General features: G+C 41.3%; 1 protein-coding gene across 1 annotated transcript in view; it reads right to left on the bottom strand.

Moving 5' to 3' along the window:
* Positions 1-12,490, bottom strand: part of prmt3 (protein arginine methyltransferase 3) — a 58,179-nt gene that overhangs the window by 8,957 nt on the left and 36,732 nt on the right. Inside the window, exons 14-15 of the mRNA XM_083900973.1 lie at positions 5,183-5,233; positions 3,993-4,080 (exon numbers count right to left, since the gene is read on the bottom strand). Of these exons, the coding sequence (XP_083757099.1) occupies positions 3,993-4,080; positions 5,183-5,233 (139 nt within the window). The remainder of the gene's footprint in view (positions 1-3,992; positions 4,081-5,182; positions 5,234-12,490) is intronic.

Genomic DNA, 12,490 nt, shown 5'->3' with positions numbered 1-12,490 from the left:
TCGTCCATCTTCTAGAAGGTCTGAAAGTGTGCATGGAAAGAAAGCTGGACAAGATCGGAGAGATCATCTACAGTTATGGAGCAGAGAAATTTGGAGTGAAAAGTGAGAACTTCAGGACCCAGAGGGAAACATCAGCACATCGCAAGTCCAGGAGACAACAAGAGAATGAGAGACTGGTGAAAGAACGAAGGTGCCTGAGAAAACGGTGGAAGAGGGCCACAGAAGTGGAAAGGAAAGGACTTGAGGCACTGCAAGGCGACATCAAGCAGCTACTTGCATCACTGCGAAGAGCAGAATACTTGAGAAAGCAACACAAGAAGAAAGAGCGAACAAGGACTGCCTTCTACAGAGATCCCTACAAGTTCGTCAAAGACCTCTTTGTCAAGGAGAAAAATGGGACCCTCAAAGTACCTATACAGGAGCTAGAGAAACACCTAAAGAAGACCTACTCCGACAATCAGAGGCATGTGCCAGCCTGCATTCCGGATGACATGCCACCAATCCATCCACCTGAGCACCGGCTGGAAACAAGGCCCCCGACATGGAGCGAGGTTGAGAGCACAGTAAGGCGGGCAAGGACAGCGTCAGCCCCTGGGCCCAACGGCGTTCCATATAGGCTCTATAAGAATTGCCCGGGTGTCTTGAAGTATCTCTGGAAGCTAATGAAAGTGGCATGGGAAAAGGGAATCATACCAAGGGCATGGCGACGGGCAGGGGGGATCCTGATTCCCAAAGAGAAGAATTCCTCAACCATCGACCAGTTCCGCCAGATTAGTCTGCTGAATGTGGAAGGAAAGCTCTTCTTCAGTGTCGTGGCCCAGAGGCTCTCAGTATTCCTGCAGAAGAACAACTTTGTTGACACCTCAGTGCAGAAGGCAGGGATTAGCGGATTCAGGATGCCTGGAACACACAAATGTCATCTGGCACCAGGTACAGACGGCCAAGAAGGAGAAGAAAGATCTACATGTGGTTTTCTTAGATCTTGCCAATGCCTTCAGATCAGTGCCTCATTTGATTTTGTGGACAACATTCGACTTCTTCCAAGTCCCAGAGGGCCTCAGTTTGGCCTGCTGCCCCGTCTCATGTGGCCATGAGGTCGCCCTCAGACACCGGGATATTGTGGGGCATGTCCAAAACGGCAGAGGGGGCCTTGGTTTGGAAGCATCAACACCCACATGGCAAAAGGCTACTTCAACCGAACAGCAGCACATGGTGGTGGAGGCGGTGCGCCACCAGGAGGAAGCAGCCAGATATGCCAAGGCCGTCTCCCAGGCCCAGCAAGGCCGCTGGATGAGGTGGGATGGCGTGGAGAGGAGGAAAATCACATGGAACGAGCTGTGGAGCATGGAGTCTAGTAGGCTAAGTTTCATCATCAGAGCCACATATGATGTCCTACCCTCTCCAACCAACCTACATCTTTGGTATGGAGAGGACCCAGCCTGTCTCCAGTGCGCAGCCCCAGCAAACCTCAAACACATCTTGGTGGGTTGTAAGACCAGTCTTACTCAAGGAAGATACACCTGGCGCCACAATCAGGTGCTAGTGTTTGGCTGCCGTAATTGAGAACAATTCTGGATGCCCGGGGAGCTCCACCACAAGGCTCCTGAAGGCAGTAGGGATCAGAGGTCAGGCCCAACGAAAAAGACAGTCAAACAACTTTCCAATGCGGCAGAAGAGAGCAGTCACTGGCTGTGGCTGAAATGTAAGGACGTAACATGTGCTTCCAGATGAGCACGTGGTGCCACCATGCGTCACACACCTAGGTCTGATCAGCCTGCGGGGGGCCAACCCGGACGGAGGGTGTCTTGTGATAAGTGGCCGAAACACCCAATGAGGTCGGGGCACACAACTGAAGATGTGTCGTACTGGTGACACCACGGGGCTCATTGGCAATTCCACCCCACCCAAGAGGATATCTCCAATTCAATTGCTGTGCTGAAAATTTAGGGATCTTTAAAAACCAGTCCTAATAAGAATCTACAGATTAATCGATTGCGGAAATAATCATTAGTTGCTGCTCCAATCGGCACTATATCGGTATCGCCGACATTGGCTTCAAAATCCATTATTGGATATAGGCAAACACCAATATCTTACATGCTGGTACCCTCACCAACTATTTCTTTTATGTTTATTCATTAGTACAATGAAGGAAAAAAATACATCTGAGGCAACATGAGCATGCAAAATGCAAATATATAGTATAGTATATACTGTATAATTCACCTTTGTTGTCATGGTGATAACAGTGAAAAAGCACTAATAGAAAATCAGCTACAGGTATTTGACTGGGCTTCAGTGCTTTGAGATAATGATAACACAAAGGGATTTTCATCACACTCCTGAGCTCTATCCTGCAGCTGCATTCATCATGTTCCTCTGCTCTCTCTCATTGTGCCGTTTAATTTAATTTGCCACTTGTCACACAAACACGAATGTTAGGTGTCCTGGACCGGATCGTCAAAAGAAATCTGTCTGTTTTTCTCGGCTCTGCAGTTTCCTATACCTGTGTGCGCTGTTAGCATAACGTCGCCCTTAGCTCTTAGTTTCTGCTGCGTTTATCTGACTCAGTGGAGCACAAATCCTGAGATAGGATTTGGGCAGTGTCAGAGGTTTTGACATTCTTATCATCTTGACTGTTGCCGGGGCAGCGAGAGCATGGCTCTGGGTTTACCAGACATCAAGCTCCTCTGGTCCTCTGCAGGCCATTTATTACAGTAGCCTCTATCTGATATGCAGTCAGCAAGAGGACAGCCAGCACCAAGGCTCATCCATCCCCACATCAGCAGGCAGAGCCATGATTTCCATTATGATAATTCAAACAACGGGTTGTGTTTGAGGCAGGAATAGGATCATTCCCATAACATACAGCCTATACTTACTGATCACCATAAGACGCAAGTACAGGGTTGTTTTTTTTATTTGGGTTGCTGTATGAACATGGTGGTGCTTGAAATAGAAATTGCTTATCCAAAGCTACAAAAATAAAATTATTTTTATTTTAATGTATCTACACATTTATACCGACATATACTTTAGATTAGGGAACACATATTCCCCATTAACTAGGTTCTTACCAACATATAAGCAGTATACTAGCCCTTTATTAGTTAATATGTGCTTAATATTTACCAATAAAGGGCTAGTATGCTACTTGTATGTTAGCAAGGACCTATTTAATGGTGAATATGTGTTCCCTAATCTAAAGTGTTACCTAACATACTTCATACATTTTGCCCTTTCGTCAAAGAACCAGCAAAACTGTTTTCAGCTGTGCTAACATCATTGCACAAGGGTTTTCTAATCATCCAATAGCTTTCTAATACCATTAGCAAACACAATGAACCATTGGAACACTGGAAATGGGCCTCTATATGTACATATTCCATTAAAAACCAGACGATTGCAGCTTGAATAGTCGTTTACCACATTAACAATGTATAGAGTGTATTTGTGATTCATTTAATGTTAGATTCATTGAAAAAAGTAATTTTCCTTCAAAAATAAGGACATTTCTAAGTGACCCCAAACTTTTGAACGGTACTATACAGCTGTGGACGTTAAAAACACTTGTATCTGCCAATACAGTGATTCTATAAATATTTCCCTGGTCATTTACAAAATACTCCTGGTATAACGTTTCATGATTCAGAGGCCTGTGACTCCCTATCAGATGAAGTTTTACATGTTGTCTCTGATGGCTAAATGTGATTTGTTTTGATCCCTTGCTGTCTCTGTAGGTGACAGATAACGAGTGTCAGTGAGCCTGACTACATCTCCACCACAGACAGATCATCTGCCACAGCTCACTATAAAGTACCGCAGCAGTCTGCAGGAGGAAAATAAAACTAATGTGCAAATGTGAAGCTGAATGAAACTCAAAAACTGAACTTATCTACACATGTTAATGGCAGTTGGCATGAGAATGTGTAAAAGAAAGCCAGACGGACTAAATATCCAATCTACAGTGAGTGTTCTGTGTGACCACTGACCTGCTTCGACAGAAATGGGCTTCTCCAGCAGGAAAACTGTCTGTTTCCAATGCGTCTTTGTGACTTGGGGACCTGTGGAGAACATCACCTGGTGCGATAATAATATAACAAAAGGAAGAAAAACAAGAGTAAGACGGTCAGGAAAAACAACTGCTGGGTGATTAAGGGCGTATTAAAGCTTGTTTATAATCAGTTTAAACTACTAAAAACCATACAAAACAGCTAAGGGTACAGTCCAGTGTTACAAAATTATTATCATTAGCTTTGTGTGTGTTATATATACATATACATACACATATATGTATATACATATGCATACATACATATACATACATAGATATATGTATATACATACACGTATATACATACACATATATACACACACGTATATACACACACGTATATACACACACGTATATACATACACGTATATACATACACGTACACATACATGTATGTATATACATACACGTACACATACATGTATGTATATACATACATGTATATACATACACGTATATACATACACGTATATACATACACGTATATACATACACGTATATACATACACGTATATACATACACATGTACATACATACATATAAATACATACACATACATACATACACATACATATAAATACATACATACGTATACATATATACACATGTATATATATATACATATACATATATATACATACACATATGTGTATATACATATATACACATATATATATAAATACATAAATATTATATACACATATACATACATATACACATATAAATACATACATATATACACATATATATACATACATACATACATACATATACATATATACACATGTATATACACATGTATACATACATATACACACCACTTTTCTTGAGTGTTACATTGTTACAGCCTTAGCTCCCAGCAGAGCTGGTAATTTTCTGGACAATTCATAGCATGCACTGTGAATCTCAGGTACAATAGGAAGTGCAATCAAAAGGTGTCTGCGTTGCTCATAGAGCCTGGCATCGGCTTTTCCAACTGGCTGGCTCTGCTGGCTAAGTGCTTATATCAGCAGTTGACTAGGACGCCTGTCGATTGCCAGCGAACGCCTCAGGGAGGAGGAACATGGTAAAAACGCAAACATAATTGAGTTTCCGTTAAATGGCTTGGCTGTTGCCGCCGCTGCTTACCTTGTTGCTGCAGCCTTTGTCAAAGAAAATGTCAAAGTAGCCGACAACTGCCTGAAATGAAATATGAGGGGTGTGTTAGAATGTGACAGTACAATAAACCCCTGGATTTGTTTGACTACACTGCAACTCTGACATGCAGTGCTGAGAGGGAAGCAGGAGGCAGAACAAGGCGCAGGGTTTTAATGAGCAAAATAAACTCAATGAGCTGCTGTGGTCAGGAATACAGTAGAAAACATTACTGTGTTGTTTGGCTGAGATGTTACCTTTTTTTCTAGCCATGCTCAGAATGCTCATATAAGACCTGAACTCCGCTTCATTCAAACCTCCTCCCTCTCAAAAACCAACTTGTGTCTCGTTTAGGCTGAGTCAACAAGACGTCACATGTGCTCGCTCCCACCTCATCGGGGAAACTTGTCACCGGACAAAAAAAATAAATTATGAGGCAGCCGCCTACAACATGGAGGCAATTAAGCTGACAATCAGAAAAGAAATACAGCTTGCACATGAAATTAGCAAAGGTGGCTTTTTGGTGACTGTGTTGCAGCAGTGTCAAAATCCCCAACAAGAAAGACAAATCGAGGAATCGGAGGACGAGAGAGACTACACCGATATTAATTTCTCAGCTCTATCGATTAAAATAATATTCAATTGAATCGTGACCCAAGAAATCAAATCAAATCGTGAACTTCTGAAAGATTCACACCTCTGATAGACCGTATGTAAAAAAAAAAAGAAAAAAGAATAAATGTAGTCTTCTGGGTTTCCACTATAAAGTCAATTGGGAAATACTAATATAATGAATGGCCTCAAGAAAATGTTTCCAGTGGTTGCAAAATAAAACAACCCAGATGGGGAAAATAAGCCTACTTTTGACTTTTCCGGAGAAGTTTCCGGATAGTTTCCCAGAGAAGTTAATGACCTTTTCAAGTCCTCTTCAAGAGAACATGGTGACAATTTTGTAAATTATGTTCCCATTTAAAGGACTCATATTATATCCTATTTCTCCAAGTTAACCTAGTTCCCTGGTGTCCTAATGAACATGTCTGTGACTTGCTTTGGTCAAAATACCTTAAGGATGAAGCACCACAGCAGTTTAATCACCCTGCCAAAACAGCCCTGTTCAGAATGCTCGCTTTTGAGTGTCTGTCTCTTTAAATGCAAATGAGACACAGGAAACTACATCAGAGTCACAGAGGCTCCGGCAGCTCAACCAACACATTGTATATAAAATGTATCCACTGGACACGTAAATCCTCTGAGACTGGAAGTTTGAACTCTGTGCTGCACTGTGCATAAAATAATAGAACACTTCAGACTTCCGCTCTTCCAGATACTATTGCCGTCACCTGCACTCTCACGTTTTTTTAGGGACAAAGCGGACAATTCCAACTCTAACGTCAGAAGTCAACATTGCGTGCTTTATCTCTTGTACTTAGACTGTGAGGTGGACCACAAATTATATGATAATATGTCCCCTTTAAAGGAAAAAAGACCATAAAGCATAGCACATAGTAAAAGCTGGCATCATCCAATAGCAGCTTGGTTGCAGATGATACGTCTGAACGTCCGGTTGCAAAACATCAACATGCTACCAGCCAACTTGTGATTCTGGTGTCTCAAAATGGGAGTTCAGATTTGTATGGGTGATGTCACGACCTGTTACCACTTTGAAACCAATCCAATTCACATTATCTAAAACAAACTGAGGGAAAGTCAAGGAAAGTCTGAGCGCCTGTAGGTGACTTTTGTCAGACATGTGAGGTAAAAACCACCCCCCAGGCTTGTTTTCCTCCAATCCAATACCCACCCCCACTAGAGGAAAAGAGGCACTCTATCAATCTCAGGAGCGCACTTGTAGTGGCAATGATGCAGAACTAATAGCTTTTAATCCTGACGCAGCTGACAACTTGGAGGCCAGCTCTCCGAGACAAAGAAGAGCACAATCAATGGAAGAGGAAAACAGAGGAATAGATGAAAGGAGGGGAAGAAACAAAAGAGGTAAAAACATGTAAACACACACGGTTGAAAGACAGGAAAGAAGGTTAGTGGGTCTAAGCTGGGGAGGAAGTGATACCTTTTATTCTCTTGTTTTTATTTGTTCAAATCTTGTGTAAATGCCTCTCAAACTTTATTTAAGTCAAATGACTGAAAAAAACGACTGAAGTTATGAGCCCTGCGCACACAAAGATACACACCTGCAAGCTTAGTAATCATTACAGCATCAAAATCTGTGTTCAACACACTTCCTTAACAGGGGCTTCAATCAGACTTCATTGACTTAGACAGGCAGGGGCAGAACCGCTCACTCACAGCTAAAGTACCAGAAAAGAACCCAAAGAGGATAAAAGAGCATGTCACCCCAATGCAATTATGCCTTTTAATGAAAGTTACAGAGACACTCAGTGGCGAGGTAATTAGGAAATTACTCGTAATTACTCGTCAGGAAGAGAGGATTCACCTCTCGCAGCTATGGAGGCAGAGATCATCCTCGTAGTGCGCCACTGAAGACAACAAGCAAGATTGATTGTCACTTCAAGTTCTGCACTGTGCCACTTTCACACTGAAATGAGATGGAGCAATTAAATTAAAATTCAGGCCTACTGGAAAAAACAAAAACAAAAAGAAAACAGCGGAGAAACTCTCCCTGTCCCTTTAAAACACACCTGAAAGTAAATAAAAAAAGAGAAAGTAATGAAATGTATAAATAAAACACAAAAGTGTGAATGTGAAAGTTTTCAGCAATAAAGAACTTGATGATTCACACTTATATATATAAACTACTCAGGAACCTGCAAATGATGTGACAATAAGACACTCTTTATGATGTCCAATAAAATGACAGAGCATGATCTGAACTGCAACTCCACAAGGAGAATAACAATTTTCTTTGTTCGTAAAGAAGGATGATTATTTCAAAAATTATACCCAATTAAAGGGTATGTTGATGTACTTTAAGACAACTTTATTTATTGATCGCTGTATGGTTATTAAGTGTTTCAGAAACAAATTACAGGCCTCAACATTAAGTCTAAAATAAGATATAGCTTAGCATCTTGGTCCTCATGCATATCTTTAGCTGCTAAACGTTCTACATCCTTTCCCCCTTTTTACTTACTTTACTTTATTTACTTTACTTGGTCTGTGGTTTACTGTTAAGCAGGTAGTGTACACTCCAACCTCTGATTACCAACGCCAATGAGAAGATTTTTATTACTTTAATGGTGATATGAGAAATATTATGTGATGCAATCTCGAGTGTAATCTCAGCCCCTTATAAAAAAAAGGATAAATCTGAAAAAAAAAAAAAGTCCAAGAGATTAGTGCCTCTGTATCCCAGCAGATGGAGGACAAAATGAGTGACAATGAACAGAAATGGAAACTTAAAGATCAGACACATATATAAACACACACACACACACCAAAAAAGGACAAATGAGAATGAGAGCTTTTCATTTTCATCAGCGTTTAGCCTTGGGCCTCAACTCTGTCTGCGATAAGTGATGACAGTGGGCTTCTTGACGGCCCACGGAGGAGGCTACGCAACACTGCAGCTCTCTGGCCCCCATTCTCCAGGAAGAGTGGTGGGAAAATTAATAATTATCATCATGGATAACACCAACAGGGAGCAATTCATCATCGCTTCCCTTTCGCCTGGCTGTGTGTCAGCAAGCCGCGTGTCCGGGGCAGATACTATTATACGACCGGGGGGGGGGGGGCGTTGTTTAGGGGAGGGAATGGGAGGGGCAGGGAGGGGGAGAAAGGGTGTGGGTGGGAGGGAAGAGCGTCTAATGCACTTTTGATGGGGTTTATCCAGGCGTAGAAGCTTCAAGCACGACCACATCACTGGCGTGTTGGTGTGAATGCCCCCCTCTTCTTCCACCTCCTGCGTCCCTCCTCCCTGCCTATTCACTCGACCGGCTACTTCTCTGGTGAGGTGGAGCATGCATCAGCCTCAGCTGCAACACACCTCCCATCAGTGTTCCTCATTCATTCATAACATAAGCATCTCAAAGACAAACAACTGTACTGAAACAGACGGAGACGGTCCGGAACAAAGCTGTGCAAAAGTAATCCGTGTATCATTCGTTTTTCCAAAAAAAAATTGGAAATAAAAACGTCTTCTTTTCTAAATATTAGTTTACAAAATCAAAATGTAAAAAACGGATAACGACTCGTATTTACAATTTCCGATTTTGTGCTGAAATGAAAAAAATGGATAGGAGCGTTTCCCGTTTAATCCAATTTTGATAAAAATTGCGGTCAAGTTGCGTGACCCGGAATTGACCTGGACTAGAACGCTAGACTAGACTAGACTAGAACTAGAAGAAGAAAGAGTATGGCCAGATGGAGGATTATTCTGGCATGATTTGGCATCTTTTTATGACACCGTATTAGGGCCAAGTATGAAAAAAAAAAAAAAAAACTGTGGACCGGGGAAGGGGGGTACTATTCCGAGAAAAAAGTTGTAGCTTTACGAGATTAATAGTGGCAATTATACGAGAAAATAAAGTCGCAGATTTATTAGATTAAAAGTACATTTCAATTTTATTAAATATATCGACTTATACCCACAATTTCTCCTGCTGTTTATGTGTTTTAAAAATTGTAAGTGGCTGTATGAGGTATTGACACACCGAATTTGCTAGCATGCTGCAACGCACACCACCGTTGATTATTTTCGCGATTATGGAGCAAAGAAACAAAGAAAATGTTCACATTTAAGAGGCTAAAACAATCAGAAATCTTGTTTAAATAATGAAAAAAGCTTCAAACCATTAATTGATTGTCAAATAGTTGACGATTTAGCCTACTAATTGTTTCAGCTCTATTGGGGCATGAACACTGTTGTTAACATGGCTGCCAGCAAAAAGATTAATCTGCAGTTTGTAAACTGCTCACTCTGCTGCACTAAAACCACCTAATACTAACAAGCTGAAGGGATAGAGGCGGACACAGTTCATTCAATAAATGGATTTTCCACCTGTAACTGTACACTGGGATGAGGGCAGTGGTCCAATTAAACAATGTCGTCGAGCGCAACCATAGCTCAGCTTAAATGTGCATGGAGTGGGAGCAAGTATCTGTTTCTCAGGCTAATGACATGGCTGTTAGAAAAGGGCCTTGCTTCAGGGAGGCTGCCATCTTCCGTCACAATGTTTCTACAGCAGCTTAAACCAGACAGGTTTTCAAACGAAAATGAAAAAAAACTTCAGCAAATAAAAAGTACAAATGCAAAAAGTACTGTCTAAAATCTGTGAACACACTTTGATGTGTAAAATCACTTCCCCCCTTTCACGTCTCTGCAAATATGAATCAGTGTCAAACTTTTGTTAACACTAAGCCTGACAAACAGCTGTACTGATATGATACACTATTGAAAGTGGAATTTTCCATTAACAATTGGCTTCTTCACACGCTCAAAAATCATCCTTGAAGTTGACGAGTGTCTGCCCTGACAGCTCAGAAGGCCACTCTCACCTCCAACCCCCCCAACATCATTTAAATTTGATGGAAAGTAGAGGTAGAGATGGATTGCAGAGACGTTTTCCTCTGCAGCGGTACAGTAGCAATGTCAGCAGCAGTGAGACAGAGCTGTTAAAATTAATTACAGACAGAAACTTATTCTCTCCTGCCATGTCATCAGCATATATCATTTCCAGCCTTCAGGAGTGGCTGAGGCACATTTGCAACCTATTTTACAGTTCAGGTAAATGGATCATAGAACTGTGATGAGTAAAAAGGCAAGGATGTGGATGCCACGATAGAAGCTCTGATCCAAGTTTGAAAGAAAGTTTCAGCATAATGCTTTCAGGAAGACCCCATTCACTGACTTTCTTCTAATTGTGTTATTTTGCAGTCGTATGCAGCACAAATCAGAACCTCATCACAAAAAAGTGAAACGTTTATATAAAAAGGAAAAACTAAAATGTCACATTGACATTACCATTCAGACCTTTTACTGTGACATTTTAAGATTAAGCATAGGTGCCTTTTCTCTTGCTCATTATTGAGATATTTCTACATCTTGATGAGGTTTGGAAAAGCCCACTCCTTTAATGTCTCAAGGTTGTCAAAATTGTGTAAAAATAAAACCCAAGCCAGAATCTGTGGAGCTTAGCCAACTGACCGTTACCGAGGCCCGTCTCCTCTGAACACTGTTTGGCCAGACTGTTTAACGCTGACTGAACCTGAAACGCAGCAGACTTTGTTAGCCTTCTTCTGATCTGTCTTCACACAATCTGTTCTCTGAGCTCTGCCAGTAGATCCTTCAGCCTTCATGGCCTGATTCTTGCTCTGTCAACTTTTGAGACAAACAAGAGTGCCCTTCCTAATCATGTATAATGATTTTATATAATGAATTTACCACAGGTAGACTCAAGGTACAGAAACATCTCAAAGATGATGAAGAGATCTGGAAGTGTCTGAACACTTATTTAGTTATCCTTTCCTCTCTCTCGCTCTCTCTCTGTCCTCATTTTCCAGGTTGCAGGATCCAGATCCAGTTTCGAAGCAACTACTACTAATATTCAGAGTTCCTACACATTTTACATTTCAAAATGTCATACTTTTCCACACTTCTGTGAGGATTTTTCAGTCAATATTAAACATCTGAATACCAATTGTTAGATGCTTATTATGGAAATACATGTTTTTTAAAATCCTTCACTCATTTTTAATGAAGGCAGCCCACAGAAAACTTGCACTTGGACCCATGACACTGTTACGGCCGGCTCAATGACAAGTATGGAAAATAATAAATAAATGAGAATTGCAGTCAGTAACAGTAACCATGGTAACTCAACACCATTCTACAGCAAGCTTGATTAGTTTCATATCACGTACAGGTAGGCTATGTTGCGTAAGAAACTTGTTTTGATTTGTATATATTAAAGTGGACCTAGACCGGAAGTTCAAATTAACGCTGTTTTTAGTGTATATCTGCGTCATTACCTTGTTTATGAAGCCCTGAAAGTTCAAAACAAACAGTTCAGTCACTGCTGAGAATGCTGTGTTGTATTGTAATCTCGGGCTCAGCGAGAGCTCTGAAAAAACCCGGTCCGGTTACATAAACACCGGTTCTCCTGAACAGCAGATCCTCCTGCTCCGGGCACTAGTCCGGGCACATCTGGTTGCGTACATTGAACCGCAGAAGAAGAATAACATCCGTTGTGGAGGTGTTTCACGAGCGACAGTGTCTTCTGGCTCTGGGTCGGACTCCGGGTCAAAATCATAAAAGGGACTGTGGCGGGAAGAAGCTATTTTTAAACATTGTTAAAACAATGTAAAAACAATGTTTTGATAATGAGG

Source organism: Microchirus variegatus, assembly GCF_963457635.1.
Source record: "Microchirus variegatus genome assembly, chromosome: 14".
Taxonomy (NCBI): Eukaryota; Metazoa; Chordata; class Actinopteri; order Pleuronectiformes; family Soleidae; genus Microchirus; species Microchirus variegatus.
This window is presented reverse-complemented; position numbering and strand designations above follow the sequence as displayed.